The 26,792-nt window shown below is 38.3% G+C and overlaps 1 protein-coding gene across 1 annotated transcript in view; it reads right to left on the bottom strand.

Annotated features, from left to right (window-relative positions):
• Window positions 1-922: 922 nt before the first annotated feature.
• Window positions 923-26,792, bottom strand: part of PKHD1L1 (PKHD1 like 1) — a 151,106-nt gene continuing 125,236 nt past the window's right edge. Inside the window, exons 68-78 of the mRNA XM_035011768.1 lie at window positions 26,392-26,557; window positions 23,445-23,677; window positions 23,092-23,259; window positions 19,636-19,793; window positions 17,421-17,556; window positions 13,828-14,172; window positions 9,838-9,989; window positions 9,287-9,433; window positions 8,773-8,926; window positions 4,811-5,044; window positions 923-1,125 (exon numbers count right to left, since the gene is read on the bottom strand). Of these exons, the coding sequence (XP_034867659.1) occupies window positions 1,115-1,125; window positions 4,811-5,044; window positions 8,773-8,926; window positions 9,287-9,433; window positions 9,838-9,989; window positions 13,828-14,172; window positions 17,421-17,556; window positions 19,636-19,793; window positions 23,092-23,259; window positions 23,445-23,677; window positions 26,392-26,557 (1,904 nt within the window). The 3' untranslated portion in view covers window positions 923-1,114. The remainder of the gene's footprint in view (window positions 1,126-4,810; window positions 5,045-8,772; window positions 8,927-9,286; window positions 9,434-9,837; window positions 9,990-13,827; window positions 14,173-17,420; window positions 17,557-19,635; window positions 19,794-23,091; window positions 23,260-23,444; window positions 23,678-26,391; window positions 26,558-26,792) is intronic.

Genomic DNA, 26,792 nt, shown 5'->3' with positions numbered 1-26,792 from the left:
GGATTTGCTACCCAGTAAATGTTTATACTTTTTTTAAGCACGATTAACAATGATGTGGAGTAAATATACTAGGAAATGGCATACAGAAGAGAAAGATCTGGGCTTTGTTGGATTTTCTCAGCTGTTCCCAAATGCTTCCTTAGTTGTCACTTGCTGGAAGGTACCAGGTACTTTCTGAGTACCAGCTCTTCTTGCTCTGGACATGGCTACAATGCCTTTATTGAGAGTTCTTCCTCAAAATTAAGCAGTTCCTTTAGGATTTTCTGAGTAAAAAGTGCAATTTTTACAGTATGAGAGCTTTGGTTAATTTATCTACATGAAGTGTGACTTTTCTTGCATTCCCTTATTTTAGTCCCTTATTTAATTTATTTTCTTGCATTCCCTTAGTATTCTCTTGAAAATAAGTCTCTCTTGTGTTATAGCATGGAGTTGAGGGAAGTCATAGTCTTAGTAGAGGCAGTTTTGAGTGGGAAGGAGGGTGAGCAGAGAAAGTTTGGCCTCGTTCCAAAGGTTGTTCCAGAGGCAACAACAAAAACTCTTCTTAGAATAGTGACCAGGGTTTGGCAGGCCCAGAAATCCAGGACAATCTAGAATTTCCGGGATTATCTATGGATCTGAAAATCAGCAACTTGTCTGAAAAAGGTCTAAAACAATCTCATTTCTCCAAAATCCTTATAAATTAGAATGACTTACATCATTGGAAACCAGAGTTTCATGAATGGATAGGGGAAGTCAGATCTCCCAGTACACACACAAATTCAAAATGCTTCCAATCTGATCCAAGGGTGGGTAAGTCAAAACTGGACAAGCTCTTTCAACAATATAAAGGGTTCCAAGAGTATAGCAACTTGGACAGGGCACATCTGCTTCCACACCAAGGACTTCTTAAAGTTTTTTTTAATGAAATAAGAACATACAAATATAAGGAATCAAAAGAAAATTTATATTTTGAAGAAATCTGATTTTTGTGATCAAAGCTAATTAGTACATTTTATATATTATAAAAATATGTCCAGCTTATTTTCTTGAAAATGCTATAACAGACTTTATCTTCTACAACAAAATAGCTCATAAAAAGCATTTTTGTTTTCAGCCTGTTCTTCAGGACAGCACTTTAGTTGTATCCTGAAAAGTGAAAACAATACAAATATCTTTTTTAAGTAGTATTAACATCCAGTGTGGTTTAAAATACGTTTCATTCATTTAACATTTCTAGTATTTCATGGTATGGTTAATCGGGCAAAGGTAGTATTTAAAAATAAGTATTTCAAAGTTTACCAGTGTACTTTTAGAATCAGTAATGCACTCTTTTTGTAGAACTGGGGAGAGAGAATAGTGGTGCTTAAACTTTGTATTTTTCACATTCAAGTTGTCATTTCATTTAGTGGAACTCTGTGACCATCTTACAAATAAAATAGTGTCAATTCAGAATGCAAAGTTATAAAAATCCCAGCCTTTCATTTCATTAGTAGTTAGTATGGTGTGAATGCATTCCCTTTAAATTCCTATGTTGAAAACCTAATACCCAGTGAGATGGTATTTGGAGGTGGAGCCTTTGGGAGGTGCTTAGGTCCTGGGGGTGGAGCCATCATGATGGGATCAGTGCTCTTACAAAAGAGACCCACAGAGCTCCCTAGGCCCTTCCACCGGTGAGGACGCAGTCTGTGACCTAGAAGTGGGCCCTCACCTGACTGTGCTGGCACCCTGATCTCAGACTTCCAGCCTTCAGAACTGTGAGAAATAAATTTCCGTTGTTGATAAGCCACTCAGTCTGTGATATTTTGTTACAGCAGCCCAAATGGATTAGGACAATGGTGTTTAAATCACCTTATGGTTTTTAAATCACCTTATGCTTTAATTGGAGAATGACAGATTATTTAGGAGCCAAGGAGAAGACCCTTATTGACTTTTCTGTCTGGCGAAAAAAGCCCTAAAGAAAACGCCAGGAACAATATCATTTACTAATGATTTGAAAATAGAATTTTCTGAATTTTATAAAATCCCAAAGTTGTCAGGAACAAGCAGGCTGAAAGTCAGTGACGACAATTAGAAAACAATGCATTTAACAAGGAAATAGAAAAAGCACAAAGATATAGTAAGCAGTACTTACACTTTATATTTTAATGCTTCTGAAAAGAAACAAATTTAAGCAATGCCTGTAATGCTATTATAAAATGGACAACTGGTTTTACTTTTATTAGAATTCTGAAGATAAGAAAACTTGCATAAAAATAAAATAACTTGTGTGCTAGTCATTTACCTATGGTCCCTTAGCTCCAAACCTACCCTTCCATGTTCAGCTATAAGAGGCCAGGACTGAGTCTCTTCAAACCATACTTCTCCCTCAACAGCTGGCTCCTAATTAGCTTCAGCCATTGGGAGGAAAGAAAGGATTATTCCTTTCTGTTTGATCACTGTTCCTGAAACCCCCAACCTCCAGTTTTTTCTGCCACTCTTGAACCAGCCTTGATGTATCCCTTTATCCTGACCTTACCTATATTTAAATTTAAAATCTAGTCTTAGCTTTTATTCCTCGAAATTCTTCAGTATCCTTTTAAAGTACTACCCCATCTCAAATTCTTCTTACATCCTTCTTTTAACTTTGATTTTTACTCAAATATAAGAATCTAACTAGGTATCTCATGACTTAAGACATTTATCTTCTTTTGATATTTGGAGATCTGTATTGGTTCTATACAGATCAATAATGATTATTTTTTTTATTTTTAATTGGGGTGAAATCCATAGAACATAAAATTTTAATCATTTTTAAAGTGGACAGTTCAGTAGTGTTAAATATGTTCACACTGCTATGCAACCAATCTCCAGAACTGTTTTCAACTTCTTAAATCTTATCAGTATTTTTAAAGTGATGCTTTCATTTCATTAATCTATCAGAAACTCTCCATCATTCCCTCCATTAGATCAACTGCAAATTGATCAGTATCTGCCAATCAAAGCTTTTTACAATTTGCCTATAATACCCCTACTCATCATTTCCCCCTCAGTAGCAAGGAGGCTTTATTCCCCTTTTGAGAGTTAAAAATCAATTAAATCTCATTTTTAGCACCTATAATAAATATGGCTTGTAGTCTTATCTTCTGAGTGCTCACAATTTAGTAAGGAAGATAGATTTGAAGATGTCTAAGTCTAATAAATGTATACCACTGGAAAGGCCAAAATAACGGTATAAACAAAGCACAACTGGAGAACAAGGGAAAGGAGCATTACATGTATCACAGAGAGGGATGGAAGAAGAGAAACCTGATGGAGGAGGGAGATTTTGAGCAGGGCCAGGCAGCATGCCATGAAAAGCAGATCTGGTGAGTAGAGGAAAGCCAAGATGGAGGGAATATGTGGGACAGCAAGCATCTTCTCTAGGAATGATTTGGCACAGGAGGCAGTCTTCAAGACTGGTTTCAGGGACTCTGGGGTTGATTGTAATTTGCATGTAGTAAGGAATCTTCGAGGATTTGACACGACATACTACTGCATGACCCTGTGCTTTAGGAAGATAAGTATGACAGCAATATGGAAGCTAGGCTGAAAGTGAGAAGTTTAGAAGCAGGGAATCCAGGAGGCTACAGTAATAGGTCATGTAAGTAAAAAAGGAAAAATTTGTAAGTGGAGCAGCAAGACTTTAAAGGAGGAACAGATACGTGACATTATGGATGGAGATTGATGCCCCAGAGCACCTTGAAGGGATGTGGAGCTTGAAGGAAAGAGAGAAGTCTAAGAAGTAGCCTGAGAGATGAGAAGGACGACATTGGCACTAACTGGGATGGGGCAGCAGGAAGAAGCACCTTTAGAAGGAAGAGATGAAGAATTCATGCTGAACATGGATAGTCAAAGATGTCCTTTTTCACTCCCACTTTTTGCTTTGCTCCTATCATGCCCCTGTTCTGGAGTACCTTTCCTTCCATTTCCACATTTCATTCATCTTTTATAATCCTGTCTGTAAAGTCCTGCTGCTGATGGGGTGACACCAACAGTCATCCCAATCATCGTCGCCCACAGGGACATCGCCCTCCTCTGAACCTCCCTAATAGTCACCATCTTTGTCTGCCTGCAGTGCTGGTACTAGCATTTGGATTCCCTTTGTGGAACCACATCTCCACCATCCCCAGAACTTCCCTCCATGTGGGCCAGGCCAGGTTAATTAGAACAGAGGATCTGGTGGCCCCAGTGATTGGCCCAAGAATGGACATGTGACCAAGCTAGGTCAATGATATTGCTTCGGGATTTTGCTGAAAGAGTTGAGAAAGAGGTTTGCTCTTTCTGCATTTAGCTACTGGGCTGGTAGAATGTACATGAAGACACAGGTGGTACCCTTGCCATGAGTCTGGGGTAGGGGGTGGTAGTAGAGAGTCTGCCTGTGCGTGAATTGACCACCAAGGATCATGGAGCCAAGAGATGGAGAGACACAAGTTTTGGATCATATCATGTGAGTCCTTAGGTCTAGCTACAGCAGAAATCCACACTACGACTGGACTTCTCAGTTGAATGAGATTCACTTCACTGCCTAAACCAATTCGAGCTGAGCTTCTGCCCCTTGTAACTGAAAGAGTCCAACATTCCCTTCCCATTCCCCACATTCCCATGTGCCACTGTGTAATGTGAATGGCATTTCCTGTAGGGTCATCTCATCTCTAGCATGGAAGCAATTACTTTCTCAATGGCCAAGACCTTGTCTCTGTGTTCCCAGTGGTGCCATGCACGGTGGTCATGCCCTCGGTCTCTCTTCAGTAAACGTTTACTGGAACCTCAGTGTGTGGAGACGTACATTACAAAAAAGATGAACTACACTTACCTAGATTTATGTTCAAAATCAAAACTGTGGCCATAAATGCTTCCAAGAGCAACACTCTTCCCATCAGACAGCAAATCACTGGAGCCATTATCTGGGCAGTTGTGCCCACAGCTGACGCCCGGTCACTGCTGCTGTCACCACCGCCACTAGACACAGACTGTGCTGGGAGGCTCAGGGGCCCGGATTCCACCCGGACAGCATCATCCAGTATAAATTCAATCTTACAATTTTTTCCTAGGAAGGAAAACCATCAGAGAATTTGACTTCCTTTTATGATTTGTCTTCACACAGTCCCAGTTGGGTTTTCATTGACTTAAAAATCCTATATAATTCCTCATGAAGTATTTTTGTAAATTGAGCCCAAGTAGATTAGTTTAAGTATAAACAAGTGTAAAGAAGATCTCAGAGTTAGAGTTCCATTTGCCCATCCACTATGGGCAGGCGGAATCTGGGTAGATTTTCTTTCTGTAGCATCAGTACTTGCTCCTTAGGGATGCCTTCTTAGTGCCCAGGACTAGAGAGAGGTTGCTGGAAAGGAGGGACAGTAGGGAAGGGAAATGAAGATGCTGAGCCTTTGTTCCATCCCTGGATACTTGACCTAGGAGTAGAGAAGCCTCAGCCTCAGTTGGGGGAGATGAGGATGGATACTGAACTTTTATTTTGAAAAGTTTCAAAAATACAGAAGAGTTGAAAGAATAGTACAACAAACACCCATATGCCCTCCACTTTGTTTCAGCAATTTTACTGCTTTCCACGTTTCCCTTAAGTCAGATGCTTTTTTTGTGTTGCACGATTGTGACCCTTTCTTTCTTCTTACCTCAGGTAGACAAGTTTGAGGAAACTTATTAGATATTTTTAGAGTGTGAAACATAAAAAGCTCATCTAAATACTTTTTAATCCATAAGTTAAATCTTCCCACAGTTTTGAACATGAGATAAGCAATACATTTTTCCTTGATATAATTTCTTCTAGGACTAATTGCTATCATCAATAATGGTTACCACATAGAGTTTGCAATCCTTGTCACAATGCTGAGGTTTTCATTCCTCCATTTACCTTAAAAAAAATCATTTGTTTTCTTTCTTTTTTTCCCTCCTTCTCTCTCTCTCTCTCTCTCAGAGAATATAATTAGATCTTGACCACATTGTGCTTTCACAAACAACAGCAATGCATTCTATAACTTTCAAGATGGATGGTCATTGCTCTATAGAATTTTCTGCCACCATTACAATCCATGACAATGGCATATTTAAGTCTTTCCTTTTTTCAGTTTGAAAAAAAGTGAATTTTTGCAGCATTTTTCTGTGTAAAAACTTTAGGTTTTTTTTTTTTTTTTTTTCTCCTGCAGTACTATGAGGAAGCTCAAGAGAACCTTGTCTCAGAGATGTACTCCATGAAGGAGAACTGAAGAACCCAGCTAAAATCCAGAATCAAAACCTTGGGGATATGACTTCAATCAAGCTAATTCAGTTAAAAATCCAGACATCATTAAGCAGACAGGAGCCATCCCTGCCCAAATTCCTGACCCATACAATTGTGAGCAAGTGAAATGGTTGTTGTTTGAGTCATTAGATTTGGGGCTGGTTTGTTATGTATCAATAAGAACAGAAACAAGCACTGTATATCATATAGATTGCTAGGTAAACACATCCTAAATATGATTATCCAGTAGTAATACTATTTTTATTCAGGTTGACCAAAGATGCAGCCTCAGCTGTTTACTACTTTCTTCTTCTTCTACCCTTTTCTCACCTCATTCTCACATCCCCATTTTCTGTGTTAGAAACAACAACCCATACCTCCTGTGTCTGGGTGGCCCCTGCTTTGCTTTTTATTGAGCTATTAGTAGAAGAGGGTGTGGGACCACACTGTCAGGCTCCAGTCTAATTTGCAAGGGGATTTCCCACATGCAGTAACTGGGGGGCTACCTACTAGAAAGAGTTACAAAAATGATGCTTTGTTAATTTTTTCTCATGTACTTTGTTGTTATTACAATTTTATAGTGGTTAATCTACAAACTGGCTAACTGATCTAAAGATAATGAAGAGAAGACTGTATTTGTCTTCCTTACTATACACAACCAGGGAACTGAGACCCTACACTTGATGGCAGTAAGAAAGTAAGACAGCGGCCAAGCAAGCAAGCAAGCAAGAGATTAGAAGCAATGGCGGTTCACCATAGCAGGTCAGATAGACACACTAAGGGAAGCTTTGAACGATGAAGGAAAATTTACTCTATAAAAGGAGAATGATATTTTGTTATCACAATAAAACACCAAAGCCTATATAATTATTTCAGCACTCCAGTGATCTTGGTTATTTTGGAACATTGCTATTTGGAAGCGGTAGTTTGAAGAACATGGTCTCCGGGTTGGGTCTTTGCCACTGGGTACCTTTTGGGTCCACCTTCATGGGGAAGTGGACAACTTTCTTCTCACCTAGGGTTCTTGTTCAGTGCCTCATTTCCCAGAAAAGGATCCCAGTTCTCCCACCATTTAGGCTGACTCTCAAAGAATTCGGCTCTGCCCTTAACCAGCCAGTGTATAGGACACTCTAAGTACTTGTCTAGGAGCACAACTATGGACTCATTGCCATCTGAGTCCCATCAAACACCAGGTTGAGACACTGGTGCCTAGCAGGCAGACCAAACTTGTGTGGTTTAGGGGATCACCAAAGCAAGAAAAAACAAAAAATAAGGAAAATATTTAGGGGAATGATTTGAGCTTTTGATACATGTTTAATATGAAAAAATCAGGCTATTGTTGGAATTTCTTTTACTTATTTTACTCTTTTTACTTTTATTTTGACTTTTAGTATATATATATGAGAGAGAACAGTGGTAAGAAGTGGGGAGTAAGTACCAATATAACTTTTCAGAAGTTAGGTCCTATAAAGGTCTTAAATGAGCCCAGATGAATGGTAAACAGATTAATGGAAGTCTGTCTCAGGGATAAGCAGTTTATCCACTTCTCTCTTTTAGATACTCTACAATCTATCACCAATAGATATTCTACAAACTATCTGTCTTGGGCTCAGTAGAAAGGCTTTTACCAATTGAAGTTATGCTATCAACCCATATGAAGACAATATAAGAAACATCACAATGGAAGTTATGACTATTTACTGTAATATTGAAGATACCACTTCATACAGATTCATTGGGTATACTTTATGAGAACTCATAGGAGACATTTGTTCTGATCTCAGAGCTAGTTGTAAGTCTCCACAACAACTGGTTTGTTTACCTGATGGGCACCGTGGAATCATGATAATGCTTATGTTTTCTCCTTTGCATTGTCTTTCAGAAAGACTAGAACCCACTTTTCAGTCCAACTCTGAACTCTTGCATGGGGCATTCAAGTTATATGAGCCTATCTTATCCTCCCTTATCTTTAATTTGAAAATCTAGATGTTAACTGTTTTCATTATAAATGTAATGCATATTTAGTGAAAATATACAAAAGTACACAAATGGATAAAAATATAAATCATGATGTAATTTTAATGCATAGCCTCAGATTATGTTTATTTTCCTTAACTGCTTGTTTTAATTCTATTTTGTTTTGCATATTAAATATTTTTTGTAAACTAGATGTTATCTGACATGTTTTCTGAAACAAGATAGAGAGTTCCAATTTTTTTTTAAAGATTTACTTATTCATTTTAGAGAAAGAGAGAAAGAGAGAGAGCACGAGCAGGAGGGGCAGAGGGAGAGGGAGACAGAGTCTCAAGCTGACTCCGTGCTAAGCACGGAGCCCGATGCAGGGCTCGATCTCACAACCATAAGATCACAACCTGAGCCAAAACCAAGAGTCAGAGGCTTAACCGACTGCACCACCCAGGCACCCCTATAGTGTTCCAATTTGTCTAATTTATTAACCAGAGTATTATATAATGCTTTGTTCAATTATAATTGTCCCTGTTTATGGATATATATGTGAAGGTCCAAAATAGTATTCTCACCTGTTCTAAGTACAGTAAGGTCTGTGTAGTTGGCCCAACAGCTGCTAAATGGAATTGTTGTATTTCCACTCAGACCACTGATTTGGTTATTATTGGAGTCCTTTAGTATGGCCTTCAAAGTCAGTGAAGTAATCCCAACTGATACACAATTACCCTAAAGAAAAAAGTAGTAGAGAATTTTAATTGTCCTGTTCCCATGTTTGTTTGTTTGTTTGTTTTTTTAAGATGTGTGAAACTTCATTTTTAAAAATGCCTCATGACAAATTTAAAATCTGCAGGAGCTTCTTTCCCTACCCAAGGAGTTCACGAATATGGGTGGGCACTGGAACAAGTTCATTGAAAAGGAACATTTTCAAAACAGGGGAAGATTATATCCATAGGTATCAGTCCAGCTTTTAAGGGGCAGTGTCACCCTCAGGTTGCCAGTGGACCAGGATTACTGAAATTGGCCCACTCTCCAAGATTTATAGCTTAACTTCCTCACTCAACTAAAGCTTAGTGAGTTAGAACTTACATCAGAATCTACTGCCTTTACTGAAGGCTGCTGAGAAAATGGCTGTCCTGGCTGAGCGGCAACCGGCTGAGTGATCACTGACAGCGAGGACACAAAGGCCACATGATGAACAGGAAATGCAAATCTTTCAACTGGTTGAGCGGCCACCTGGAAATCAATGGTCATGAGTGATGAAGTGGTTTTCACATGATAAATTAGTCAGGAGCAAATTCATCTTAGCTAGGCTAAGTATAATATGTAATAATAAGCATAAAAATATGTCCAATATATGAAATAATTTTATTACAATATTTCCTCTGGACCAGATTCATGAAGCATTGTTATAAATATTCAAAGCAAAGCACATTTCATACCAATAAATAATTTTTTAGCAGATATGCTCCTTTTTCAACTATTTTATCATTTTAGTTATACCATTAAATAGCGAGCCAACATTAATTAGGAAGACATGCCCTCTAAATTATTGTATTGAACTATAAAGAGTTAAAAGAAGAAATAAGCAGCAATGTTTTAAATAGCTAAGATGCATTTTTCTAGTTGCCTTTTCTTACCTTAATCCAGGCAGAATCACTTGGGCTGGGGATAGGATTGGTAATAGACATGGAAGAGATATTAAACCCAAGGATACTACTGGTTTTTCCTGTAATTACAGCTTGTCCAAGAGAGCCAGCGATTTTTTGGAGTTCAGATAACTGCATCTGACCTATGGGGAAACAGTAATATCGCATATGGGTTATAAGAATATAGGATTGTGGGGCGCCTGGGTGGCTCAGTCCATTAAGTGTTTGCCTTCAGCTCGAGTCGTGATCCCAGGGTCCTGGGATCAAGTCCCTCATCGGGCTTCCTGCTCAGCGGGGAGTCTGCTTCTCCCTCTGTCTTCTCCCCTCTGCTCATGCTCATGCTCTGTCTCTCTCTCTCTCAAATAAATAAAATCTTCAAAAAAATAAGAATATAGGATTGTGAGAGTTTTTCTTTTTCTTTTTTTTTTTTGCACAGCTCCATCCACATTCTGGAATTCTGTAGCTTTTTCACCACCTATGAGCTCAATATGACAAAGTCCTTTGAATGAGCTTAGGAAAATGAAGAACTCAGTAGAATATGTTTTTAAGCTGTAATTAAAGAAAAACCAAAGGTAGATAAAATAAAGTGAATGAAAGCCTAGTGGAAAAATATACGTCTTTTAATTTAATCCTCTCCCATGCCGTTCTTTATTGAGGAGTAAAGCACCATCATGCAAGTGTATCATCACGTACCATTTTTTAAAAAGAGAGTTTTAATTTTGGAGTGTAAGAATAATTAGCATCATCGAATTTACACAATGTATATTAGTAAGTTCTGAAGTTAACACTACATTACTCACAAATTGTTGCTTGCTCCAGATGTGGATAAATTTCAAAGTTAATTTTAACACTACAGGCAGTTTCTATTGTCTCTGTCTAGCTTGGCAGGCCCTCTTACACTTACTGGCCTCACCGTGCTCTGTACCTAAGAAGTGGCACCTCTATTCCACATACTCATTTGTCAGAGCCTGGTACTTTTGCCTGATCCCTTCTTCTACTTCATCTCTCCTCCACACCATACAATCAGTTATAGTTTCTAGATCTCTCTGTCCCCACTGTCTAAATCCTAGTCAAAGCCATCATTTACTAAAACAACTTTTATACTGGTTTTCTTGCATCCATTCTGTCCTTCTTTCACTCCATTCTATACATTGTAGTCCGAGTGACCTTTTAAAAAACAACTGTATCCAGGATCTTTTTGGTGTACTGTAAGCCTTGACAACAGTTCCTACCTAGTTATCCAGCACCTTCTATATCCAGAGGCCTGCCTTGAGGACCATGCGCATTGCATTTCCTCCATTAAGGCTAAACCATGAAGCTTAGTGTGCTCAGGAAGAAGGAGGCAGCTGATCTCACATAACACTTTGAAAATCATGGTCTTAGGGAATTTCCGTCCTGTCAGTTTAACACATCTCTCTTTTGGTTGACTCAGACCCTCTGGACAAATGATTAATCTTTCAGATTTCTTCTTCTCCCTCCCCTCGCCCCCCTTCCATATACTCTTCTCCAAATGGCTTTCCAGATATGAGGGCTCATGTGACCTAGCAGCAGCAGGTACAAAGAGGCTTCATATCCACCGACTGCTACTACCACTTGTCCTCACTGGTTTTTGGTGCAACGTGGCGGGTCTGACCTGCCTGCACTGTTAACAGATTTTCTCCGACTACCTGACATGTGAAGGCATCCATTTCTGCTGACTGCCACCTTAAGAAACCAAAGTCCTTAACCTGAAGAATTTTTACTCCTGACCAATCTCTGTTTATCCAGAGGTCCCCTCAGTACTTCAGTAACCCCTTTCTATGAATCTGGGAAAGCCAGGATACCCTGACCCATGCAAAGGCTGTGGAGAGCCAGCAAGCAGTATTACTACATGCACACCTTCCTTGCCAATGCCCGATATTTTGCTGTGAAATCCCTCTATGCCAAGTTGTAGGACATTCTTGAGACTTGAAACCCTATCCCAGAATATGTCTGAGAAACGTGCCATTAGCCTGTCCCTCCGACTGCCCCCATCTCCATGTTCTTAGACTGTCTTATACCAGTCTGGATAAATCTAACAAAATAAAACTGCTTAAAGGGGGTAAGGGGATGGAAGAGGTTGTGCATGAAGAAATTTAGATCACATATGGGAAATAAGTCAGTTTCTTTGGACATCTGAGTGGCTACATGGCCTTACATGACCCCACTACATGTAAGGGCTTACTAGGAATTTCTAAGAGTTGGTGAACCATCTATATATGTACCATGGAACCATTACAACTCCTAGAATAAATGAACTGACTGTGTTGAGTCAAAAGCCGTGACCCTCTAAGTACTAGGAAGTATGGAGCTGATGAAGGAAAGTAACCTATGACTGGGTAGAGAACATCATGGGAGATTTCGTTACAACACAAGCCTATACTTCCTGTTTCCTTCAACAAAGAGAGCTTATCAGCATCTCCCTCCACTCCACAAAGCCTTTCCACAGGCTTACTTCTATAAGGGAAGAACCTCTGTCTGCCTAGCTGGTAGAACTCCAGAACAGTATGTGGCAGGTGCACTGGGTCAATCCTTGGAAGCAAACCTCCTGGGGTCATGAGTGATGACCCCTAAAAGCAGAAGGCGAGAACTTCACCCAGTATCCAGGTTGACATGTAAGAGAGCCCCAGGGGTTAAGGAAAAAGATGCTGAAGAGAGATAAGGCAGATGCAGATTTTTATGAATCTGAAATCTATACAGTTTGGAGGCTCTCTTTAAGAAAAAGAATGAGGAAGTCTTATTTCTGCAACTTTTATAGTAACAATGATTGGGTCATATTATTAAATGGACCCTTCTCCCAGGCCCCTCCCGTGACTTGTACAAGTGAAAGGCCTTGAAGCTTAAGCTTCGTTAGCTGGATGGTAATCTTCCTCTTACACGGATCTAGGTCTCGTTTTTTTGGAGATGGGTGTGCCTAGTTAAGACTTGTGCTTGACTACTGGAGGCATGGCTGGGAATGCATGCTGGGGATGGATGCCAAGAGGCCAGGAAAGTTCAGCTGCACCTCAAGACAGGCTTGTGCAGGGCAGAGAAGAGCAGAGAAGACTCCCTACCCTGTAGCAGAGACTATGAAAACAAGAGGCAATGTGGGGGTCTTGGTATTCCGATACCAACTTAAGCAGGTAGAAAGGAAAAAATTTGAAGGGCTGAGCATTTACCTAAATGCCCAAACTGAGTCGCTCTAAGGAAATAATTTAAAGAGGCAAAGACCTCTGATGAGACAGGTGAGCTTATTTTTGTCTCTGATAACTAGAAAATGGGGATATGGAGAGTGAGGGACAGAGAAAAGTGGAACAGCTGGTGACACTGATTGGATCAGTCATAGGAATTAAAGATAGAAGATATTCCTGCACATTTGCATTTGTTAGGGTAAATCTGTGACTTTACTACAACTCAGAATCTCCAAAGGTCTACTCTTTTCCTTAGGAAAATACCCACAGTCCTTTTAGCTTAGGAAGAAAAGAGCTTCTTTTGGTTTCCTGTGATCTAGGTAGGACCTGCCTAATTCTCAATTTCACCTCCAGTAGCTTGCCCTTCCTGGCTCCTGCCACCACAGACCAGTGAGACCTTCTCCAGTTCTTCTTATGTCCCGCTTCCACCAACTATTTCCGTAGACTTGAACATTCTTACCTTCCTCTTTTCATTGACTGACTATGCTTAATCTCTCAGCTATAATCTCAATTACTTAGGTCACCTCTCAAATCTTTTATATTAGGTCAAATCCTCTTGTTGAATTTACTAATTGCTACAATAATGAAATAGAGGCTAAAATTCCTTCATAATTCCAAAATAGTTTGGGATTACAGGAGTAGAGTAGGGAAAAGGGTCTTTAGGCCCTTACAGGGTTCAGGATATGGGGTTGGCGGGACTTCCTGAGCCCAGGTTTACCAGGCCCTGATAGGGTTATTTGTGAATGTGGATCTGGTATTACATTCTTCCAACTCAAATGTCTACTCTTCATACCTGCAGTATCATTGCTTATGAACTGAGGAGGAGGATCTCCAATCTCCAATTCCACTGTGAGTCCCATCGATCTCTTCCTTCGCAGACTCTCCCCTGGTATTATTTTGCTGACACGGATTTTGTCACTTGGTATCTTTAGGAACAAGGCAAGATTTCTAACCAGATTATGAGAGCTATAGAAGTCATCTTCTGTTACAGCAGGTAATTGGAAAGAAACAAATATGACTGCAGTGGTGTGGATTTCAACAGGTATAGTTCCTTTAACCAAAAGGTAAAGCATCTGGTAGGTTCTATCAAAGTAGTTTTCACCAAGGACAGTGGAATTCAGGTTAGGAAGGAATTGCTCTACGAAGGAAAAAAAGCCAAAACAGCACCGTTAAAAATACCTATGTTATCACAATTACCATGTAGTATTTAATATTTGTTTAAATGTAGGAAATTCTGAAAAGATTCAACATTATTCTTCCATAGGAAAGTATGCATATTAAAAACAAAAACAGTTACAGAACTGGCATGCAAAATTAAAGTCAATACCATTGATCATCACTATACATTATATTTATTTTAAAAACAATTAGCTATAGATACAGTATAAATGAGAAATAAAATCAAATTATGAACCCAGGAGCCTATATTGTGCTGGTAACACTGTTTACATGTTCAGAATTTTAAAGCCTTTACCAAAGGCATTTGGTAATTTAAAAATGTAAATTTAGCTTTAATAGCCATCTAGTTTATGCAGTGCTATATATCAACTCTTAAGGAGCGTTTACAATTCAGTGCTTCTATTTTTACCAAGAATAAAAATATGTAATACAAATGAAGTATATACTAAAATATCTCAGAGGGATTTTATGCCACTGAAGCAGGTTTACATTTCAGCCTGAAAAACCTTTGGTTAATGCAAAACAAATTCTACTAGGGAACTGACTTTTGTAAAAGTGGCTGAGATTTTTATATATATAAAATGAATGAATATATATATGATTTTATGGCAGAGTATCAAAAATGTCTTAAGAGCTTATAAATCTACTAACACATACTGAGCCCAGACAAAGGCTGAATCATATAATAGTACTGGAATGGGACATGTAGCTTCTTACCACATTTCATAGTGAGGCTTACTAAGAGAAATAAATTTAAATTTTAGGAAGAAGATATTTCTTATGAATGTAATAGACATTCATAGCAGTTGGTATTAAGAAGCCATTTCATTATTACCATGTATTTCTTTCATATCTACTAGTATAAGTTCTAGATGCAATTTGGTTTAAACATTCTGTGAATCTGAAGAATGCGCTTTTATATTATGAATTGAAGCTGTTCTCAAACTACATTTAGAGGGGGCATGCACCATTTATCCCAGGTAACTTCTCCATGTCTTCCACAGTAATGGAAGGAAGCAGAGACATACATAATAAAACAGAATATTTAGAATTTGGGGAATCTAAAATAATATGTATAGGGGCACCTGGGTGGCTCAGTTATTAAGTGTCTGCCTTCAGCTCAGGTCATGATCCCAGGGTCCTGGGATCGAGTCCCATGTCGGGCTCCCTGCTCAGCAGGGAGCCTGCTTCTCCCTCTCCCACTCCCCCTGCTTGTGTTCCTGCTCTCGCTATCTCTCTCTGTCAAATAAATCAATAAAATCTTTAAAATAAAATAAAATAATATGTATAGATTCATAATACAGGGAAGTAATTTTGCATTCAAAGTGTCAAAGCAAAATGTTCATTTAAAAACAATGCTGTATCAGAAAAAATATTTATAAGAAGGTGGTAGTAATAGTGTTTTTCAGCCCTTCAACACTTACGTAACCAATTCCCTGTATTAAATACTGTTTGTTGAGACAGTTTCTATTTTGCCGATTTGAATGTTAGAGTACTTGGTACCAAAAGTGTTGTTTTTAAAAAGAATTAAAATGAATGAAAATTAAGCTGTAAATACGGGTAGTTATTTGTATATAAAAAGTGATAACATGGACTCTCGTAGCTTACAAGGAGGCAATATGGCATAATGATCAAGTGCATGGCTTCTAGAGCTAGATTCTGGGTTCAAGTCCTTGTTCTGCCCTCACCATCTGTGTATTACCATGGACTGAACTGTGCCCCCCTCCCCCAGATTCACATGTTAGAGCCCTGACCCCCAATGTAAGGGTATTCAGAGCTGGGGCCTTCGACAAGTCACTGGCCTTAGATGAGGGTGGGGACTTCACGATGGATTAGTGCTCTCATAAAAAGAGATACCGACCGCTTGCTGTAGCTCTCTCTGCCATGCGAAGAAACAGTGAGAAGGCAGCCATCTGCAAGCCAGGAGGAGAGCTCTCACCAGAACCTGACCCCACTAGCACCCTGACCTCATACTTCCAGCCTCCAGAACTGTCAGAAAATAAATTTCTGCTTTTAAGCCACCCACTTCATGGTATTTTGTTATGGCAGCTCTCAGAGCTAAGGCACAGACTGAAGCAAATTGATTCACCTCCTTGTGTCTCAGTTTACTCATCTGTGCCTTGCTCCTAGGGTTATTATGAGAATATAGTAACAATGAGTTAGGATATACAAAGCACTTAGAATCAGTGCCTGGCACATAGTAACATTTCTGGAAGCAGTAGCTATACAGACTATTAGTAGAGATAGGACTGGCTCCATGGACAGTAATGGATGTGGGTTATCCCTTCATACTCTCATGTCTAGCTGGTGTCATGACCTACAGCACACATTCATATAGTTGTTAACTTAGATTATGGGGCACATCTAAAAATGATAAGAGCACATGTGGAATGGAATGTGCTGGCCTTATTAGTACCCTGTTTAAGAAAAGGACTTCCATGAGCAGATAGAAATCCTGGTCTTGCAAATATTGGTAAATGGGTGAGTTTAGCCTTTTCCATGTATTTCATTTATTTTTTATTTATTTATTTATTTATTTTTTATTTATTCATGAAAGTCAGAGAGAGAGAGAGAGAGAGGCAGAGGCAGAGGCAGAGGCAGAGGGAGAGAAGCAGGCTCCCCGCCTAGCAGGGAGCCTGATGCGGGACTCGATCCCAGGACCCTGGGATCATGACCTGAGCCAAAGGCAGACGCTTAACCATCTGAGCCACCCAGGCGCCCCCCATGTATTTCATTTAAATCCAGAGTTTGTTATATTGACTTCATTATGTTCAGTTGATGTTATACTAGCTTTCTTGGCAATACTTCTGGTAACTGCCAATTAATTTTGGCTCTGACCTCTATGAAACAGAAGTAAAGCAGAGATAGGGTAAAAATTCTAAGCCAAATCTCTTCTGTATATAGGAATAACTGAACTACATGTAGAACGTAAATGTTCTCAGGGGGAAAAGGAATGTGCATGATACACAAAAGCTTCCATCTGCATGTGCGCAGGTACGTAAGAGTTCCATCAGGAATAATCTTTCAGGACACGTATGTCATAAATGAACACATCTCAGAATTTGGTGGATCGTGGCTAACAATATCTTCTCTTGTGCTCATCAATGGCTAAGGAACTAAAAATATTAATAACGAAACATTCCAAATAATTTTATACATAATTAAGTCCATATGTAACGTGTATGCTTTATTTTTCTGAGGAAATACCTGTGTACAGATGTCTTTTAGGTTCACAGTATTTCTGTTGAGGGTTCCATACTGTATTTTTGGGGCAAACCAATGCATTGTTCACATAGACATCCAAACGCTGAAGCGTGGGAAAAAAAATTCCTACCACCACAGCCTGTTAAAAAATAAACAACATTTTTGTTTCTTATGAGAACAATGAAACAGAATATTTAGAATTTGGCACTTAAAAATGTCCTTCAACTATATATACCTTCTGTAAAATAGTATAACTAAGTTTTATGGATTGATGATAAATACTGAGTTAAAATTTGTAAATGGCCTTACATTCAACCATTCATACAGACGTTATAACTTAACTCTTAACTGATGATTCTTGGTAGAAAAGCATAATGTAAGAAAGAATTATTAAAGGAGTATCTCTAAAAGAAACATTTCTTTTAAAAGATAACAAAGTTCCAATACAGGCTTTCAACTCCAGGGGCAGGAGGAAACAGGGAATTTAGCAGTGCTCTCTCTATAATGCAACCACACAAAATTAGTTAATGTTGAAAAAAAATGCTTACCTCTGAGACAAATTTGGTAGTAAGACTGATAAAAATTAGTCAAAATAGCTACCCTCTCTGATTCAATTTTGTTCATTTTCCATGTTTATACTCCTCACATCTCACGCTACAGGTATAATCATAAAGTAAGGAAGGAGACTAACCTTTACAAGGGCAGAGAGAAATTAATAAGGAATCTAATAAGCTATACACAGTTTTGGAATCTTCTTTTGAGATTATCTTCAGTGGCCCAGGACATTAACAGTCACATTACTTTGTAGTTATTTTTAAAATTAAGAATATTCTCTTCCATTAAAAAATTGAGGGCCTATCTAAACCAGGCCCTATTCTAGGGCTGTCATAAGCCCCTGCTCTATTTGAGGCATATTCTAGTGTGAGGAGAGAGACAAATAAATAGTAGCAATAATAAGCAAAATATGAAGCATGTTAGAAGGTGGTAAGTGCTATGGAGAAAAGGAAAGGTAGATCAGAGTATGAATAATTGGGAGAGCCAACTGAGGTGGGGTGAACAGGCTAGGCCTGTTGGAGGAATGGGGGGGGCAGTTAGCCACCTAGTGTAGAATGTTCCAGGCAGACTCAACATCTGGAACAAAGGCCCAGGTGGTAACAGGTGGGGGGTGGTCTGGAACAGCAAGGAGCCTGGTGTAGCTGGAGGAGTCTAAGTCAGAGAGCTAAGGATGTGAGGACTCTGGCTCTTGTACAAAGCCCAATGGGGAAATTACTGCAGCGTTTGGGGCAAGGAGTGACCTGGTGTGACTTAGATTTGGAAGGTCTCTCTGTGGCTCCTGAGGTGAGAACAGACAATAGAGCAGGCAGAAGCAGAGCAGTGGGATGGGCTGGGAGCCAACTGCCTTATTCCAGGGAAGAAATAATGTTGGCTCCAAGTGGATGGTAGCAGTGATGGTGGTAAGAAGTGGTCAGATTCTGAATATTTTGAAGGGACACCCAACAGGATTTGCAGATGGACTGGGTGAGGGATATGACCCAAAAAGAGGAATCAAGAACGGGTCCAAGGTTTTATGTCCAGCAACTGAAAGGCTGAGATTGCTATCACCTGAGAAGGGGCAGGAGTCTCTCTTTGCTACTGTTCTCTCTGCTTCATCTTATCCACACCCTTTCTTCACATTCATAATACTCTGGGACTTTCGAGTCTCATACTCTTGGAAAAAAAAAACTCAATTATGAGACTATTGTTTAACCTCATACTCTTTTCCCATTGACACAGTATATATAAACTTAACTGTCCCAGCTGAGTTCAGTTCATGGCAAAGATTTGATATTATTGAAGATATTTAAAATAACGTGCTGTGATCTCTGAAGTAAATTCCAAAGGTGTATTCCTGAAATATATAAATAGCAGCATGGAAAAATAAATATATAATTTCAGTAATCAATTCTGGATGTGCACTATGTTTATATAAAAGTTCAGGTTTGCTGCCAATCACACAAATCATAGCCCTCACTGTCATGATGGGGGAAAGGTGTTTGGGATGCATATGTGTTCTCAGGCTGATGAAAACTTTCTGGACTAACAGTATTTTTAGTCGTACTCTGATGATCCTCATGACGATGTTCAAGAGAACAGGGGAGGAGATCAATCCTTAGCATATAGAAATAGATGTCAATAACCAACACCAATAACTCAAGAAATTATTTCGATCTTGTGTTACCTTTTTATGGTCAACATTAAGCAACATCAGTCGAAGATTCTGAGGACTAGTGCCAGTGAAGTAAATTTCATAAGATTTGTTCAGCGCCACAATGCTATGAAACAGGGACAGCCTTCTCTGGCATGTGTATCCAGCACACCAGCCATGATCCTGTGGGCCTAAAGCCACATATATGAAAGTTCACATTCCATATTATGACTATTATTTAGCACAAAGTCTGAAGACTAATTGTATTAAAAATAAATTGCACAAACTGAGGGTTCTAGAGGGGAGGGGGTGGGGGGATGGGTTAGCCTGGTGATGGGTATTAAAGAGGGAACGTATTGAATGGAGCACTGGGTGTTATACGCAAACAGTGAATCATGGAACGCTACATCAAAAACTAATGATGTAATGTATGGTGATTAACATAACATAATAATAAAAAAAATAAAATTAAAAAAAATAAATTGCAGGGTCAAGTTCAGCATTTGCATCCATTATCCATCCACCCATATATCCTTAGCTTAAAAAGAAGGCAGGGAAGCAACTCCTCCCTACGGCCCTTACTTTTATACTGTGTAGGGTAAAAAAGGTAAGTAAATGTGTTGAGTTTGCACTGGAAGGGTCCTTGAAGGAAATAGTAGGTTTATATGATTCTCTACTTCAACAATCATATTTAAGCCCAGGCCCCATGCTAAGAAAGAAAATGCTTTGATCCTTTCTCCTACCTATCAAATCTGAGTTTAGGTGGGGAGCCAACTTTCTCAGACTCTTTAGTGAGAAATACGAGGTTACAGAGTTAATTTTTTAAAAACAGAGCCTGTACTTGGAAATGTGGACATTTGTATGGCTAAACCATGGATTCATTAATTTTTTCGCTCACTCATTTCTTCATCAGTTAATTTGTAAATTCAACAAACTCTTAAGTTTGCTTTTTATGAAGTCTTTAATCTTCCTCCATTGTTATTTTAATACCTTTTTGTTTAAGACTGTGATTATAGGCACCACTGGAGGGTCAACATCATTAACGAGCTGAAGCAATCAGAGAAATAACACTCCAATAAATCCTCTAAAAAGCCAAAGACAGTCGATGCTTTTCTACCTGAATCCAGACATTTCCCCAGAACAGGCATAACATGACTGTTGTAGCAAATTTCTCTATTTCACTTCAGTTTTAAAGTGGCTGGGATTATAAAACACTGAGTGAGATATGGAATGATACATTTTCTTGATGTATTTATTCATTAGCTTTGCTTAATTTCCTGGCTTACCTGGAATTCTTACCAATATTTATAACTGAACTTCAATCAAATTTTAAATAAACATAAACTTCTGAAGCTCAAGTAGAATATCAACTTTCTCTTAGCATCCAAAATGTAAAATCTACTTTTAAATAAACCTTCTTTGTGCGTTTTGAAAACAGAAAGAAATTTCTACATATAAAATGAAAAATTTAGGGGTGCCTGGGTGGCTCAGTCGGTTAAACGACTGCCTTCGGCTCGGGTCATGATCCCAGGGTCCTGGGATCGAGCCCCACATCAGGCTCCCTGCTCAGCGGAGAGCCTGCTTCTCCCTCTGCCTCTGTCTGCCGCTCTGCCTACTTACGCTATTTCTGTTAAATAAATAAATAAATAAAATCTTTAAAAAAAAAAAAAAGAAAAATTTAGAGTAGCAAAGCCAGTTTTTAAAAATAAATGAAATTGAGTATTAAAATTTTAAAGGAAACTTTAGTGGTATTCAATAACTTTTACCTTAGGAATTTTTTTTTTTAAGATTTTATTTATTTATTTGACAGAGAGAGACACAGCAAGAGCAGGAACACACACGGGGGCGGGGGGGGGGCGGGGGAGAGGGAGAAGCAGGCTTTCCGCGGAGCAGGGAGCCCGAGCCAGATGCGGGGCTCGATGCGGGGCTCAATCCCAGGACCCCGGGACCATGACCCGAGCCAAAGGCAAATGCTTAACGACTGAGCCACCCAAGCGCCCCATACATTAGGAATTTTTTTTCACAATCTAATGCAGTTGCATCTTATGCTTCAGTGATTCTTTCAACATCTTCATAATTTTTGCGATCCTACCGTTTACTTAAGACTTTTCTTTAAATTAACACTCTAAAAATTTATTTTTAAGAGAAATGTCATGTCACTATTGTAAGTGGAAAGCTTGTATTGCTTTTCAGAAAAGAAAAATGTAAAAATAAATAGAATAAAATCTTTCTCCAGCATATAAAACAGAGCAATTTGAAAACATCTCCATTATTCACACTGACTGGTCTAAAGTTCTCCCACAAGCTCTCTGCTTTGTAAGATCTGAAAGGCAGCACTTGAAACTGGGTTGACTGCAGGCCAGAGAAACCAGGCAAATTGCATGTTGCAGGCAACAGAAGTGAGGAGAGACTTGAAATCATGTAATTTTGGGACACCCCTGATTTAGCTCATTCTATTCTCTTTAAAACATTTTTTTTTTTTGCATATCGCCATTTCTTTGGATGTTCTTTAATTTCCCTGCTAACACATTTTATTTTATTTTTTAAATTTTTTTTGCCATTTTTTAAATTATGTTATGTTAATCACTATACATTACATCATTAGTTTTTGATCCCTGCTAACACATTTTAAAAAATGAATATTTTTGTGAGGTACTGGCTATTTTGTTGAATCTCAGGATATTTTAGTCCATGTTTTGACACTGCCTGGGCACAGAAATCTTTCTGATCCAGGTTACATGACCCTTTAGCACTGGAAAAACTCTTAAGCCTTCTTAGGGACTTACCTTTGAGCCCCCCACACTATTTCAGGGTAAAACAGTAAGTCCCTGCCCTCTATTTTCTGCAGCTCTTAGAAGTTCATCTTATTTATTCAGAAAGTCCTGGACTCCTAAGTTGATCTGAATTCTCATGGAGACCACTGCCTTCGCTCTCTACTAGAACCACCCATGGCCAGAATGTAAGGAGCCTAGACTCTGAAGCTTGCCAAGATGTTCTTGACAGTCAAAGGAATCAGGAATGAAAACAAACAAACCCCAAAACACATTGATTCAAGAATAAGTCTTAGAAGGATTCATGAAAATAAAAACCGAGTAGGCTGAACATACCTTCTCAAGTACTCCAAATAATACATTATCTGTGTTTTAATTTATGTAAGGCAAATTGTCTTTTTGGAGACAATCAGGCCAATTTTTCCTTAAAATATTTATGCCACCTAATTAATATAGGTATGAAAATCAGTCAAGGAATAACTCTCCTCTTCTTCTTCTAATGGTCAATTTGGAATAACTATCCTGGCTTTCTAATATGGGAATCTACTGAAGCATTAAACAGCCCTCCTGCACATAGATCTTTTTTTACAAACAGAAGGAAAAGCAGTCCTGATGTTTGCTAGTTTAATGTGATAAATAATTTGTGAGACGTCTCCATGCATGTAATAAATAGTAAATGCTTTGAGTAACTACTAGCTTGTTTACACTGAACACATACCATTAATGAGATCAACATAACCATTGCTCACTACAGCCACTGGTGAGAGTCTTCGAGTTTCTGTGTCAGAATCCAGGCTTTCAATAACCATCATTGCATATTCCATCCCAAAACACCGATAGCTCTGCCATTGTGGAATGTATTTACAGGTTGAATCTCTAATAATTCCTAGAAACAGGTATATACATCTTAGAAAGGAAAAGCAATCTCTCCAAAAACATCCATGTACTTTTTCTTTTATGTAAGATTAGTAAGTAGAAAATATGTTATTGGTTGATTACCCCAATTACTAAAAATAAAAGATATATTTTGTTTCACAAACTTGAGGACTGACAGGAGAATATCCAACTAACCTTTGTAAGGTGCTTTCTCAGTGACAGGAATTCTACTTCCATTTGGGAATGTGAGCATCACCTTAGGAATCCTGTAGTCTCCAATTCCAAATTGACTATTTCCATTCCACTCATATTCTGCTTGAGGTATCACTGAACCAGAATTTCCCAGAAAAGAGCCGTCCATATCTCTAAGAAAAGATTTCCTTTTGGCATCACAAACCATGTCTACACAATCAGCTGGATTCACCTTACTGTGGAGAAAAGGCAAAACACATGAATATTTATATTTAGTACCCTTCCCCTGTTTCTAGAGAGCTGAATTTCAGTTGAGTGTTTGATAAGAGAGTATCCAAAGTTTTTTTGATTGATTGAATCTTATCATTTCAGAAAGGATTAAAGATGGGACCAAGTCACATATGTAATTAGTATTGAAATAAGGTCTGATTTTCCATTCTGTTGGTTTGTTATATTATTATTATTAATTCATTAACATTTCAAAAGGACAAGTTATACCTGTGAGATATAAAATTAGAGTTCCATTTTGTTATTCCATATTTTGTTAAATGATAGATTTCAACCTTGTGCATTGCTCGCAGTATACCAACATTGCCCCATTGAGCAGGCCAACAGTTAGTCTGTTGTGTCGGACATACAAAATCCCTATGTTGGAAGTCTCTCCCTTCTTTTTTTCACGGGTCTTTAAAATTTATAAAAGTATTGTATGCTTACTATAAAATAATTTAAATACTTAAAGTTCAGTCCCCTTATCTCAAGCTTTTAGGTCATCATCAATTGCATATTATGTGTATAATATTATATAGATTTTGTTTATGTATATACAAACAGATATACTTGGATTATTATTGCTATGTTACATATTTTAGTAACTATTCTGTAAATACCCAAACTGTAAGAGATGAAATACTATATACTTATCATGTAGTTCAACCATAGATAGCATTCCACCTTCATCTTGAGCTACCTAGAGTGTTGATTGTTAACTGGTAATAATAATAAAATAGATGCTTAATTTGCAATATACTGCACATTACATAGTATACAGTATAGTTATACTATGTCATGATATATACTATGGGGAAATATAACTTATTCCGAAGTTATAACAACAAAATAATAGTGGAAAGCTCAGAACTATTAGGTAGTGTTTAACATCTCTTTCCGTTTTTGCTGTAAGAGAAACATGAAGGGGTAAGTTGCCCTTTACTGTACAATAATAGCTTTGGAGATGACTTGAATAAATATTTCTGTAGCTCATGGGTTCTTTGTGTTCAAGTATGTGAAGATGCTACTGTGAGCAAGTCTGTAGGTAGAGTACCCAGTGGCACTTTTATATTATGACTTAGAGCTCTATCTTTACTTCATGTTACAAAGAAACAGAGCCTAAAATGTAGATTTTTGTTCAAGTGATTTATTGAAGGAATTCTCTCAAAAAAGAAGGAGAGAAGCCACATAGGGCGAAGGAAAGAAAACGAGATTTCTATGGTCTGTGGACTAGCTTCATTCTGATCCCAAGGGTACCTCTGGATCATCAATTGCACCCGGGGTTGCTCCCACCTTGAGACAAGGGGGTTGGCTTTTTGTACTCCTGTATAAACCAGTCATTTTGCATGGTTTGAAAGGAGGTGGTGTTAGGGAAGGTTTTAGCACCCCAAGGCTATTCCTGTTCAGCTAAGAGCAATTTTCTGGAAAAGAGGGCAACTGTAGGTTATTATTGGCCAACATTTACATCATTGAGGGACTGGGTGAACTGTCTTGTAAAAGGGATCTGGGAAAATGCCAATAGCATCTTAACAAAAGCACAGAGCCAAAGACATTATATTTTAAAATGTGGTATTTTCTGGGGCACCTGGGTAGCTCAGTCGGTTAAGCATCCAACTCTTGATTTCGGCTCAGGTCATGCTCTCAGGGCTGTAAGATCGAGCCCCACGTGGGGCTCTGCACTGACCATGGGGCCTGCTTAAGATTCTCTCTTGCCCTCTCCCTCTGCCCCTCTCCCTTCCCGCTTGCGTGCTCTCTCTCTCTCAAAAAAGTAGTATTTTCTTCATGACCTAGGTATTAAAATTATATATTACATCTGAAAGATTCAATGATAATTAAACAGAAGCTAATAATATTCTAGTGAGGACAGGCTCTATTGAGCCCAAAATTACTGCAGTTCAGTAATTCCTAGATGAGATGTGCAGTTGTCACCAAAACAAAATCAGATGAAGTGAAACTATTTATGAAACACTGCATTTGTCTGAAGAGATGTCTATCTAATGAGACAGCATTATTCCTTGTCTTCTTCCTATGCTGAAAATGGTCAAAGATCTCTCATAAAAAATTTCTTTCCTCCAATCTTGTCTTACATCTGAATTCCTGGTCTGCTTCTCTTAGAAAAGTGTAGCAGTTACTGACTATCTTCTTTTAAGATTTAGGGTCTAAGTGGCTCAGTTTCTATAAATATTCTGACTCCAACTGACTTTTGTGATTGAAAAGTCACTCTTCTGCATTTCTGCATCTTCTCAGTCACAGTGATTATAATGATTGATGTTAAATTTCAAAGTGCATTTTGGGGTGAACATGGTAAGATATTTGGAAAGCAACTGGAAACAAAAGAAGTAAGGCAAAGGGCAGAAATGATAGAGATGTCTCTCATTGCTAATGACCATTAGTGGAGAGATACTAATGTACAACACACTTCTAACTTGGTCTCTTTTCTTTTATGATGGGATGCATGGAAAAAAAGGTATGAGAAAATATACATATTAAAGACTAGCTTCTTCAGTTTAACTGAAAACACAAATGCATTAAATATTCTTAATTTTCATGATCCTGATTACAATTTTATAGAAATTAATAGTTACTTTAATATAACAACTTTCTCAGATCTCTGGCAGGGAAAAAAAGACAATGGAAAGCTATAAATACAGGAAAGAAAAAAACGGACTTTGATACATTGTACCTTATATCAGGCCTATGTATGAATATTTTTGATTGTTCAGTAGTATCAACCAGCTGTATGTTCTTCACATGGATTGGATGCTGTAAGTCTTCATTTAAAGGGTTAGTAATGAATATCACATTAGTTTCACCTGAACAAACATTCTTAAATCCAACAAATGTTGAACCTAAAACATAAATAACAAAAAAATAATTATTTTCTAAGGAGAAAGTGATAAAATCAGTTTCATTTCATGTATATTCCAGCAAACACATCATATAACACCACTCTGAACATGGAGCTCTTAGCTTATGTGGTAGATAGTCCACCACTATTTGTGTTAGATTGTTGCCTCCCTATATTAATACCATTGAATAGTCTTCTCATATTTTCTCTGAGCTTAGTTATGTGATTGGCTTTGA

The sequence above is a fragment of the Mirounga leonina genome, unplaced genomic scaffold, assembly GCF_011800145.1.
Source record: "Mirounga leonina isolate KUSES-001 unplaced genomic scaffold, KU_Mleo_1.0 Mir_165, whole genome shotgun sequence".
In the NCBI taxonomy this organism is placed as follows: Eukaryota; Metazoa; Chordata; class Mammalia; order Carnivora; family Phocidae; genus Mirounga; species Mirounga leonina.
This window is presented reverse-complemented; position numbering and strand designations above follow the sequence as displayed.